The sequence below is a fragment of the Phalaenopsis equestris genome, unplaced genomic scaffold, assembly GCF_001263595.1.
Source record: "Phalaenopsis equestris unplaced genomic scaffold, ASM126359v1 Scaffold001181, whole genome shotgun sequence".
Classification (NCBI taxonomy): domain Eukaryota; kingdom Viridiplantae; phylum Streptophyta; class Magnoliopsida; order Asparagales; family Orchidaceae; genus Phalaenopsis; species Phalaenopsis equestris.
The window spans coordinates 74,005-87,367 of record NW_018165620.1 but is presented as its reverse complement, the minus strand read 5'-3'; the positions used below and the strand labels follow the sequence as shown (position 1 = coordinate 87,367).

The 13,363-nt window shown below is 37.5% G+C and overlaps 2 protein-coding genes across 2 annotated transcripts in view; one reads left to right on the top strand and one right to left on the bottom strand.

The window, feature by feature from the left end:
- The window catches only part of LOC110033431 (proteasome activator subunit 4), a 72,920-nt gene extending 66,806 nt beyond the window's left edge, over positions 1-6,114 (top strand). The window contains 5 exon segments of the mRNA XM_020737405.1: positions 1,743-1,824; positions 2,153-2,277; positions 3,452-3,544; positions 5,734-5,887; positions 5,969-6,114. Of these exon segments, the coding sequence (XP_020593064.1) occupies positions 1,743-1,824; positions 2,153-2,277; positions 3,452-3,544; positions 5,734-5,887; positions 5,969-6,010 (496 nt within the window). The 3' untranslated portion in view covers positions 6,011-6,114.
- Positions 6,115-6,175: 61 nt separating this feature from the next.
- LOC110033430 (transcription factor MYB80) lies at positions 6,176-7,572 on the bottom strand. The gene is made up of 3 exons (XM_020737404.1): positions 7,144-7,572; positions 6,934-7,063; positions 6,176-6,861 (listed from the first exon to the last, which is right to left on the bottom strand). The coding sequence occupies exons 1-3, from the start codon at positions 7,274-7,276 to the stop codon at positions 6,192-6,194; spliced, it is 933 nt and encodes a 310-aa protein (XP_020593063.1). The 5' UTR covers positions 7,277-7,572; the 3' UTR covers positions 6,176-6,191.
- Between the last annotated feature and the right edge of the window lie 5,791 nt (positions 7,573-13,363).

Here is a 13,363-nt window from a genome sequence, read left to right as displayed (position 1 = left end):
TAGGCCGCCTCCTAAAAAGGGACAAACCTTAACCCGGTTCGGTCCAGGTACAATAGCCGGGTTGATAGCCGGATTGCTGCTTTGTTGGCGAGACTCCCGAGTTCGAAGCATGGGGCGCTCCCGCATCACTATAAATAAGAATTTCAATGTGTGATTATTTGCATGTTTTAAAACGTACGAAATTGTGGCACATGGTGGCTTTGGCATAAGAGGGAGAGGCTGGAAGAGTTAGAAAACAGAGGTGTGATGAGTGAACATAGGGGAGAAATAAAGAACGTGGAAATCAGAAAATGTTCGTTTATGTTAACTTAGAATATCATCTCTCACAAATCGGAAGTGTTATTTTACTAGAAATTCAGTGCTGAACTCATAGGCTTAGCTAACAACATTGTTTTGAGGAAATTTTAAGTGGGTATTTTTTGTTATTTAAATTATTTTTTTTGTGTGTTGGTCATCTTTTTGGAATTACTTCTCTTTTAATTATCTTTAGAAACATTGGGCTTCTCTTTTGCGTGAGAGCGAGTGTACTTAGATTTTTTGAAGGATTGGTGAGGGTTCCTGTTTTGTGGCTCATTGCTGACTTCTGTAATTAGTTGATTGGATTCTCTCTCATCTCCCAGGAATGTAGACTTGTTAATCCACACCATATAAATTTTAGTGGTTTTCTCTAAGTATGATGATTTTGATCTTATTTGTGTTCGTATTTTGGTCCATCAAAATCTCCTAGTTTAAGCATCCACATAAAGGTTTGGCACTTTTTTCCTTACAAAATGCAGCCATGTGAGTCTGCTTTCTAGGTGGAATATGGCACAACAGTAAGGGAAATCCATGGCGCTCCAAAAACCCTTAATATAAGGAAGAAATATAAGGAAGAAAATGAATGGTGTTGAGGCCCACAGAGAACTGAGTAGACTGAGTGACAGGCAAAGGGAGTTTCTGTTAAGGATTCAGACCGCCTCTTTAATGACAAGTTAACATGCACTTTTCATGTGCTAAATTCCGATGACAGAGTAGCTTAATGATAGCAGTGCAGCATGCCGCATGTCACCTTTAATTACCATAATTATTTTTTATAATCTTTCCTTAATTATATTAAGTATTTGCTTAATGAGCTGATATTAATAACAGTTTATATTAAATGACCTTTCTAACTTGTGGTAGTGATTAAAAGGAGTTGCTGTAACTGTAGATGGCAGTTTTTTACATTAATGAATCTTTTCATTACGTCGTTGTTCTCTTGGCCTTTGCTATTGGTCCGCACCAGTTTGTAGGAAAGACCAATCCTTGCATTTTTTCTTTTTTATTAAATTACATCAATCATTATGGAAGCTCCCATTAGCTTCTGCGTTGCTGATAATTTAGCACTGCATTTCTTTCTGACTGCTTATTCCTGTTAAGTTCATAAAAAGGAATAGAAAGTCACACTTCACACTATCATGAAGGAGCCCATATTGCATTAAGGAGGCCATGATATGCTGATATATATATATATATATAATGTCGAAGTTTTATCAACTGGCATGTCCATATTTGCTGCAAGATGCACCACATTATTTCGCTAAAGGAAGTTGGAAAAGCTGTGTATTTGAGTTCTCTTTTAAGTGCAATTTATCTTGTCTTCTTGCTAGCTGTTTTGTTAAATTAACAGGTAAATGCTTTTGGTTTCTCTTTTGAGATGCCATGGAACATTCTAATTGAAAGAGCATGTGATGTATCTGTCCGTTTTTGTTTTGTTGCAACAGGCATACATTCTTACTTTCTGGTTCAGAGAAAGTTCAAATCTGGGACAGCATTGAGAGGCTCCTTGTTGATAACCAAGTAGAGGCAAGTGAATATATATGATTCGGATCCATCTACAAACATTGCTGGATTTTATCTATTTGCTCCTTGTCTTAGAAATTTCTTTGTGATCAATCTTTTTAACCAAGTCGATCGAACTTTGCGATATCTTTCTAATTTTTAGCACCCACTTCTTTAAAATTTGCCTTTTGAGGGATGACCATGCATCATATTTGAACTTCTTTAACAAGTCCTACAAGATATGGTTTATTTTATATCTTCCTATACTTGTGGAAGAAACATACACTTTTCCTCCGCCATTTTAGTTTACTGTAATTTGCAATTTTTACAACTAATATTTTCTAAACACCAGGTGAGGGAACATGCCGCAGGGGTTCTGGCAAGCTTAATGAAAGCGGGAGATGAAGAGCTTTCAGGAATTTTTCGGGATCGTGCATTTTCAGAGGCACATTCGATTATAAGAAAGCGGAAACAAAGGTTAAGAATCTACTAAGATTATGCCTTCATTTTGATTGCAGATAATCTGTCTCTTTTGCTAAATTTGAATGATGGGAAAACATGATTTTAAGAAGTTTAAGAGCGAATATCTATGTTGTAATAACTCAAACATTCATCCATCAGTATATTGTTTGCCCTAGCCTAATGTCCTTATGATTTTGTTCCATTAGTGTAACTGATAAAACGCTTGATTTTAAAGTTCTTGATGAAATTTTAATTGTTACACTACAAGGTGCCTCGATGTTCAAGTGTCAGTTTTATTCTACTTTACGTCCACGTTAGTATTATTAAACCAGGATCATACACCCATGAGTGCTCCCATGATAGCACACTTGACTTTAAAATTCTTGATGAAATTTTAATTGTTACACTACAAGGCGCCTTGATGTTCAAGTGCTAGCTTTATTCTACTTAAAGAGTTTTGACGATCTATTCCTCATCAGTATTATTAACCCTAACCTAGGATTATCCACCAGATAAATATTTCCATATTAAGGTTGGTGTAATGCTCTGATACTTTCTGTAGCAGCCTGAACTCTCATCCATCAAGATGTCATTTTTGACCTAATGACCTTATGATTTTCTCCCATTAGTGCAACTTCTCATAAGGTCGCCTAGCTTAATAGTGCTCCTATATTAGCAACTTTATATTTAGAGTTTTTGATGAAATTTTAACCATCGCACCAAAAGACGTCTCGATATTTAAAAGTTTAACTTTATTCTATTTAAGGGGTTTTATAGATGGATATTCGAGCCCAAAATTTTGTCTTTATATTTTTGGTTGGTTTGCTAAGAGTTATGGGGGTTCGAAGTAATTCAAATTCCATGGTGTTGCTAAATTGACTGTATTTATATGCCATAGTTAGTAGAAAGAAATAGCCTTAAACGTAACTTCATTTAAATAAATGCAATTAGTTTATATCAAATAAAATACGAAAAATAATTTTATCTGCTGTCATTTCACTCGTCTTTTTTGCCACGATCTTCCTTCACTACCATCAAAATGCTGGTAATCAACTTCTGGATTGCACTGTCCTATACTAGGAAATCTGATATGCAATATCTATTTTATTGAACTAGAGAGAGAGAAACGTTCTAGTTTTACATGCTAGCCTTTATTATGCAAGACTAAAATCACCTTTTTCTTTTGCAGAAAATCGGGATCTTTTCAGTCCACAGCTTCTATACATGGTGCCGTCCTTGCATTGGCTGCATCTGTGCTATCGAGTCCCTATGACATGCCCAGGTATCCTATGCCCAGATTTTGTTAATTTTCAGCCTAAATCCAGATAGAATAATACAAAATCATTTTTCTGTAAAAGGCTTTTTGATTAGTCTAATGTTTTTATTCTCTGGCTTTAATCATTCCACGTCTCTCGTGTCATCTGAAGCATCTCCCACCATATGCCTTTCACTTCCTTTATGTTTTGAACATCCTAAATAACTTTTTGGGCATTTACATGCATACCACCACATTCCTATGTATTTACATTTCTAACATCTAAACATTATTTTTTACATTTATACTACTTAAATCTTTCATATCTAATACAAACCAAGACAATTTTTTCATAGAAATTAGAGCAAGCATATTTTTTCTTCAACAACACAAAATAACACAATTGAAATACATGAAGATAAGCACCAACAATCCGAGGTAGTCGATCTCTCCCAACACCTATAGTTTGAGAGAGAGGCAACTTGTCCGAAACCATAAACCTAAGACTCAATACCACAATCTCATGCATACATTCCGACGTAATTATTATTAATGAAAGACTGAATTGTCTTTAGGTGCCGGCGTAACAATGCTTCTCTCCCAAAAAGATACTTTATCCTCAAGCTGGGAAAAAAAAACTATTGTTGGATTAAGTCGTGTGATTCCCATGTGGCGTCCTCATCCCGCAATTCTTTTTATTTAATCAGAAATTCATAGTTACTCTCATCATTCACTACCCAATAATCCACACAAAAGTGCTAACCCCTATCCTTCTTCACTAAAGAGACTAGGCTAGGTAAGGAGCTCACACTAGGTTGTCTGATCTCGGCTTCTAATATTTCTCAAATCCATATCTCAATCTCGTCATGTTGTACGTAGGGGTGGTAGTATGGGTGAATACTAGAGGTGTAAACGAGTTGAACACGAGCGAGCCGGGGCTCAACTTGTGTTCGGCTCATTAAAAAATACATTGTTCGTTTTCAACTTGTTTATATTTCGAACACAAAAAAATTATGTGTTCGGCTCGTTTGCTTAGCAAGTTGAACATGAGTTGTTCATGAACAAAGACCGCTTTGACTATCCTAATCACACAGTCGTTTAGGGGAGTAAACGAGTCAAGCTTGAGCGAACCCAGACTCAGCTAGTTAAAAAAATATCATTGTTTTTGTTTGGCCCGTTTATATATCGAGCTCACAAAATTTATTTGTGTTTGGCTCGTTTGCTTATCGAGTCGAACATCAACTCTTCACGAACAATGATTCATTAAAAGTGGGACGATATTTAAATCTTACTATTTATATTAAAATATTCATTTAACTTGAATTTAATGTATTTTAATTCTATTTTTAATTACTAATTTTAATTGATTATAAATCTTTGGAGCCGAGATCATTTGCTCCTCTGCACGCCTCGATCCCTGTATGTTGCGATCTTGTACACCTTCTGTGTCGATCCTTCTGCAAAGATTAGCGCAAGACCCTAACAACTTCACGCTGACGATGCTTGCCATCATCGAATGTTTTGATACCCAATTTAATATGAATCAAGATAGTGTTTTCTCAAAAGTTAAGGTAAACAAATCATTTTTTCAATAACACAAAATAATACAATCTAAATAAATAAAGTTAAGCACTTATAATTTGAGAGGTAGGTAATCTCTCTCATCACCTATAATTCGAAAGGAGATCTCTCCCAAACCCTCAACTTAAACTCATGACCACAATCTCATGCATATCTTTAACCCTAAGCATAATAAGCCCTAGTTATTCTCGACAATAATAACTAATAGAAGACTAAATTGCCCTTAGAGGCAATAATAACTAATAGAAGACTAAATTGCCCTTAAAGGCTGACATAACTATATCATATCAGAAGTATCACTATTTTAACTTTTAAAATTTAAAATACACCTCTTCATGCATATGGAAGGTCGAATGTATTTACAAATTGAAGTTAGGTGTTAGACTTATAAATATATATGAATTAAGTGGTTTCCGGTATGCATGTAAATTTTCATGACTTTTTTTTTTAATATAAATATTGAGAGTCCATAATGAATTGAGGTTTTTAAGTTAAAATTGAAGTGGTAACGTGAAAGGTGAACAAAGATGCGTTCAGAAAATGAGAAAATCATCTCAGGAGCCAGCCTTTTTTATTTTTATTTTTTAATTTGTTTCCTGTGGCGTGCCGGACTAATGTACTTCAACTCTTCGCAGCTGGCTGCCTGATCACGTAACACTGCTTGCCCAATTCATCAAAGAACCCTCTCCCATTAAATCTACAGTCACAAAAGCAGTTGCCGAGTTTAGGCGAACTCATGCAGACACCTGGAACATTCAAAAGGATTCATTTAGCGAAGAACAACTGGAGGCAAGCTAACAACATCTTAATCAAAACAACTTTCATTCTCTTGCCTAAACTATACTCATTTTTTAATTATTTTCATAACAGGTTTTGGCGGATACATCATCTTCGTCTTCCTATTTTGCGTGAATGAGACCAAATCCGTACCATAATTATTCAATTATTCATAAACATTAGTTACCAAATGAAATATAAGGCAAGCATTCATGCTATCCAACTGCATTAGTTACATTCGTTGTAACATATTTTTAGCTACAGTTATTCTTTCAGATTTCTGTGATCAAATCTTTTTTTTTTATTTGAACTTTATTTAAACCATATGATTCATGAAATCATCACTTAAATCCCAAAGAACACACTCCGAGCCAACCACGCCAGCATCCTCCTTGCTCCCACCCTTATCTCTCTCAGACTCTTCCTCCCTCTTCAATAGGTGCCCGCCAACAGTGCATGTGCTCCACTTGGACCCCTCGCCGTCCTCATAGCCGTATCCATGGCCGATGGCCATCTTATACATTTCGCACATCAAATCGTTAGCGTCAGGTTCACTACCAGCCATGGCACCCCATCCCATGACCGGGCTAGGCTCCTGCATAATGGCTCGTGAGAGCCCCATTTTAATCTTTCGAATGGTTTCCTCTCCATTAACATCCCCAACCAGAGCGAGCTCCCCGGATGGGTGAGGTGGCAGAAATGGAGTTGAGTGGCCTCCTACAACGCGGTTGGAGGAGAAATCAATCCGCTTCTTCGTAAGGAGATGAAGCATCTCGTCCTTGAAGCAACCCAGGGCGGCCTCCGCAAGGTGTGCCACCTGTGGCGGAGCCAGTGTGGTGGCGATCTCCGCCATGAGGTGGGAGAACGGTTTGTGTGTCACGGGATCGATTCCCATCCCCGAGAGCTTCTTCTTCAGCTTCGTGTTCCAGTGATTCTTTACATCGTTGTCCGTCCTCCCTGGCAGTTGTGCCGCTATTAGCGACCATCTGTCGAGTAAGAGTAGGATATCTTAGTGGAGCAACTCCATGACAAAAATCAGTATATAAACTTTGACATGCCTGTTGCCGACCACGGAATGGAGTTTGACGATGGTCTGCTCCTCGGGTTCGGAAAACTCGCAGTGCTTGAGGTCCGGCCGGAGATAGTTGGTCCAACGTAGCCGGCAGCTCTTGCCGCACCTCTGCAGTCCTATTGTCGAATTTTGGTGATTCTTATGGTCGATATAGATATAGATAGAACTAATTAATAATTAAGATGAACAGGGATACCGGCATTCTTGGGGATTAGGCGCCAATTACGGGTTCCGTGCTGGGCGATGTAGGAGGAGAGCTTGTTGTCTTCCTCCGGGGTCCACTGCCCCCGCTTCACGCTGTCCTTTTCACAGCATGGAATCCGGCCCATGTCACCCTCCTGCTTTTCAGTCTTCTCCTCGCTTTCTCTCACCGGATTCTCAAAAAGTGCTTTTACTATTTGGTTTTTTGGGTCGAGCTCTGTTTGTCCCCGATTCTCGCTCAAATTATAAATATAAATGAGCTATGGAAACTATGCTCATTATTGAAACTAAAAGTTGAGTGTGGTGGAGTAGCATTTATAGTAGAAGCATATAACAGATAGTGGGCTTTTGATGCTGGGTTTGGATTAAAGAATTCAACGCCCGTTGAGGGCGTGATGTGCGGGCAGGTTGCTCACCCACAAGGTGCCGGTCAACCCCCTTCTCTCTCTCTCTCTCTCTCTTAAACTGTTGTTGAGGCTGAATATAAATTCAAATGGCTTATTAGTTTGGGAGTGTTGCTGCTGTATTTCCTAATTTATGAGAAACAAAATTTTAAAACAAAGTGTGGTCATAAGACTCGTAGTGTGAGTTTTAAATCAAATTGGTAAGGAATGGTTTTAAAATTTAAAATTTTATTTTAAAATTAATATGATGTGTAAATAATAAATCGATTTTTATTGAGTAAAGTGCCAACATAGTCCCCTAGTATTTATGTAGGGTCTTTTCAGTCTCAGAGGTCAAAAATAGTTTGTGATTATTTTAAATTTGAGTTCTTGCCAAAATAGTCCCCTAGTATGTAGGGTCTTTTCAGTCTCAGAGATCAAAAATAGTTTGTGATTATTTTAAATTTGAGTTCTAATAGGGATTATTTTGACACAGTCATATTTTCAAAATAAATTTAATAGTTTTAAAATCATTCTGATAAAAGAATAAACTCTTTTCATTTTCTTTTATGGGGATTATTTTGACAGTCATATTTTCAAAATAAATTTAATAGTTTTGAAATCATTCTGATAAAAGAATAAACTCTTTTCATTTTTTATATGAATGAAGGGAGGTATAATGATTATAATTTTGTACTAGTGCATCATAATTTTATTGATGCGGCAATCTAACTTGGAATTTGTAAATATAAACAGTTTATGCTAATTTTGTAGTTGGGCGCTTCAACTATTTTATGTAGATATCCTGAATTCAAGGTTTTGCATATTCTTATGGGTCAATTTAGGAGTAAATTTGCAGTCCTTAAAAAGTAAAAAATATAACGTTATAGTTTATGATGATATCAATAAAATTATATGATTAGGGTGGTACATGCATAATCTCTTTAAGCTGTAATAGAAGACATGCCTTACGATTCTCTGCTCTCGGCATCTTACCTTCTATTAATGCTCAGAGCTTGCTCTTCCATCCAACGCAACCTCTGTCTCAGCTTTGTCCTGATTAGATCTAGGCATTTCATCGTAAAAGACATTTTATATTAGCTGAATTAAATGTAAAATATTATAACTACACGCTCATATGTTTACTTCTTTACCCTGTCCCGACTTATAAATATGTGGGTATATTATGTAGTAAATTATAACAGAAATAAAAATTCTTCTACCTAGCTTTCTTCAGACTTGTTCGTTGTTCCCTTCTTCATCTTCTTTCTCTCCTCATCTCTTCCATTAGCTTTATAAGCTGGTATGGCAAATAGTATGGCGCCATCCTTAAGCATAATTAAATGCTCTACAAGCATAATGCTTTTAATCATCAAACCATCTCTAGGATCATTTTTAAGGAGTATTTAATTCAGATTTATATAGGTTTGTCATCTTTGAGCTAAATCACATAAAAAGAATTTTTCTTAATGCTTATAATATTTTGAAGCTATTTTGTATATCCGTTTATAAGAGGCGTGCATTCGAGTTATTTGGATTATAAATTATAAAATCAATTGATATTTAACGCCTAAAAAAACTTGCCCAAACTGATCAAACCAAACTGACGATCGGATCAATCCAAACAATAGTTTGGTTTGGCTTTGGTTAAATCTATATCAATTACGTATATTGCATACTTCATAAGTAAGTTTCTCAAATTATAAATGTAGATTGGTTAGGGCTGTCAATTGGCTTGTCGTTCACAAACAGCTCGTGTTTGGTTCGTTCGTTAAGCTTAATGAGCCGAACACGGACAAATTTTTAAGCTCGAAATATAAACAAGGCGAACACGAACAAATATTTGTTTGCTCGTGTTCAGCTTGAATTGGATTGAAAATAAATATATTGGTTCTGTTCGGGGTAGCCAAGCCGATAACATAGACAAGCCGATAACACCAGTTTTTCTCAATTATGGGTGCAATAACACCCACAACCGTGTAATACATGTGCAATAACAACGTTTTTCTCAATTCCTCGCCTTTAACGCCTCAATAACGCTGCGGTAATACTCCCAATAAAACCTACATGAAGCCACAATAACCTCCCAATAACACCACTCGATACCACGAGCACGGGACCGTAATAACATCTCAATAATACCGCGGTACAACCTTCAATAACACCAACTTTACGCCACTGTCGCAGAACCGTGATAACAACACGATGCAGCTTGTAATTCATATTCGGCAAATGAAAATGAACGTTGAATGGAGAAAAGTTTTTACATTCAAATTAGAATTCAACTCACTTGTTTTAGCACCCTAGTGTGGCATTCCCGACAAGCCCTAATTCAAAAGCAAATGTTAAATGCTTTAAACTATGTGTCTGCATTAGGAGTCCTCTGATTAATACAAGAAAATATTGTGTCGCATGTTCGGACGGTTAACCGTCGGGTGACAGCGTGACAATATCGGGTGCCACCTGATCGATAAGATGGCGCCCGATCATGTAGTGTTGTCACCTGGTGAATTCAAATACATCGCTCTAGTCTACATCCAAATCGGATATAGGATGCGTAAGGTGATTTTGGCCAAACAAGGAGCCAAACTATTTCACACTGGAGCCTAGAGCATAAACCAAAAATGTCATATATATATTCCTATTATTACTTTGGTTTTTGGTTTAACCAAAAATTTTGAATTACAAATAAATCCAATATCCGAAAATAAATAACTGTGATTTTTGTTATGTGCTATTAAAGATTTAAGTGAGATGGATATAAATTGCAAGTTTAGGTGCTCGAAACATGGATACATAAGAATTGTGTGGTATGTTTGGTTTTGAAAACTGGTTTGGATTGTCCTGTTCGACTGGCTCGATCGTGAACCGATCATAACTCTGATATGATCCAAAATCGATCTGTTCATAACTGTTTTGAACCGTTGGTCAACTGTCGAACAGAACAACCAATCTCAGTTTTAAAGAATCGATCGGTTCTTTCTCGAGTTACCCCGATTTGATCAAATAAACAATTTCTTTAGTTATTTATATAAATAAAAATTTAATAGCCTTAATTCCTTAATGTACTAGAAAAGGAAAATGAAAAACTCTATCTCAATTTGTTTCTGTAAAGCATCATGTGTTGCTTCAGCTTGATTGCAAACTTGAACACCATCATCAGCCACTCATAGCCTCTACTTCAAATGCACAGATTAGTTTTGTTAGTTGGCCGCATGTCCACTACTTGGATTAAAAAAAAATCATGTTATTGAAGAAACAGATAGTCATTCAAGTATTGAAGTAATTAATTTAAATTTCATAATGAAAATTTATATATTACTTCATCATTACATCATTTATATCATATCGAAAAAAAAAATATTAATTATTTCTTTATTCAATTCAATTCACTGTTTAATTTCCTATTCAACTCTTATCTATTGAAGCAACCCTCCTTAACATTTGAACATTGAATTTCCCTGTCTACTTATTCAATGTTCGTTCCAATTTTCAGGACATTGGTGATATGTGTGTGTGTATGTAAAAATATGTAAGTACTAATCCGAAGTCAGATAAACGACGCATGAGGATGACATTGATAATCATACATAGTTGTTGATGACCGTTTTGAACTGGATGTTGGCAAGGGAGGCATGTTGTTCGAACGATCGACAGAACGTGCCAAGAGATATTCTGCAGGGTGATCATCAATCCTCAAGACGATCAAAAGGAGGCACTCACTCGGATTAGATATCGATCGAATCAAGGCATACTAGACGATCGACAACTCTCATCGATTAGCTTAGTCTACGGTCTTATTATATGTGAATAACTCTCCAATTATCAAAAAGTCTCCCTGAAAGTATGTACTTTTGTAATGCTAGGGTCTATGTCTATAAATAAGGGTTCATGTCATGAATAAATGACACTCTCTTTTACCGTCTCCTATTGTGTACTCTCTCTCTCACATTACTTCCTGACAGAAAGTTCTATTCCTTGGGTGTGTTTCCTTGATACTTTTGAATTTAACTTCCTTTAAGGTGCGGTAAGTGTGAAAACATGTCGTCAAAAAGAGGAGGTGCCCAATAACAACAACAGGGAGAGTCCAGTCAGAGGAACGTAGGAGAAGCAAAATGCGCTCGGGAGTTTATAGAGGAACTCGTTCAACAAGGCTTGCAAGATTTGAGAACTCAAACCACCAACCAGTTGTCAGTACAACTCGCATGAGTACTTAGGGTGACGGTTGCCCTACCAACGGCCCTAGTTCCAGGAGAAGCCAACACTACAAGGAACACTCAACCCCCCTCAAGAGGAACCACAAGACAATAAAGAAAGGAGAGTGATCCACCTGTAGAAAAAGTCTGACGATAGTCTATACCAAAACAGCATAAGATATGCCCCTGTGGAGGAAATAAACTGAACAGTATGGACCAAGGTACAAAGGCAATCTGAAAACGCCTTCTCCCTACAGGTCTTTGGAGTTGAACCTCTGAAGAAGTTCAAGATGCCAATCTTAGAGCCATATAAAGAATAGTCGTATCCTAATGACCACCTCGCGTCGTTCGGATCGTTTATATGCATGTTGAAATTTTTTGACGCCCTCAAATGTAAGCTCTTCTTCAAGAAATTGAGTTCAACCGAATTAAGGTGGTTTGTCGGATTGCTCGTGAGAGTAATCACCTATTTTTTGGAGTTCAGAAGGCTCTTTCTATTGCAGTTTGCCAGAGCCTTGAGGTATAAGAAAAGTGCATGATCCTTGTAACAATTGAAGCAGAGAGCCAACGAGAGCTTGTCGTCATTTATTTCATGCTTCCAAAGTGAAACACTAGATGTCAATGGCTTGACGCCCGACATGGCCCACTCCACGCTAATGCAAAGTGTGAGTTCAAAGAGGTTTTGTTTCAACCTCAAACTTGTAGAGCCGTGAAGCTTGGCTAAGTTGTTGGAAACGGCCACCTCGAGCCCGTCGAATAGAAACACCAAAAAAGGCCACCACAAGACAACAAAGGATAACCCACGTAAAGTGCAGGACCTTCCAATAGCTTCCGCTGTGAGGATTGGGGGCGACAGACCAAGGCCCAGAACCACCGATCATCATACTATCATGAATACCCTCAGTATAATTCTGGGGTCCCCCACGTAACCCTACTCAAGTTTTCCATGGTAGAAATAGCAGATGCTTTCCTAGATAAGGAGTTCTTTAGGAAAGCAGCATCGATGAAGGTCAAAGCTTTTCTTCGGGATAATAGAAAATAGTGTAAGTAGCGTAGAGATCACAGATGCTATGCTGAAGAATGTGGACACCTGCGAAGCTTGATTGAGGAGCTGATAAAAGAGGGGAAGTTGAAAGAATTTGTCATCTATGGAACCACGATCCAAAGACAAGGCAAAGCTCCCATGAGAGGAATGACCGATGGGCCCATCCGCACCAATGTCATTAACATTGTGGGATATGTGGCCACAATCTTTGGAGGAAGCGAACCACCCAAGACGACAAGCCAGAAAAGATAGTAAACGAGAGAACTCTGTGCCACAACCTTTTTCCCCAAAACCCAAAGGCCATCCGACATTTATTTCACTGACACGAATCTTCCCCCTAAGGGAAATCATCCATATAACGACACCATTATAATAAAGACGATAATCACCAATTACCAATTAGGAAGCGTTCTCATTGATATAAGGAGTTATGTGAATATGTACTGTTCAAGCAAGTATTCGACAAACTGAGTCTCACTACCGATTGGATGATCGCGACGGCCGTAATATTGTATGGATTCTCGGGCGAAAGGAATGAAACACTGGGAGTAGTCGGGCTACCAATAAGTTGGGGAGAAAACGAGAAGCAAT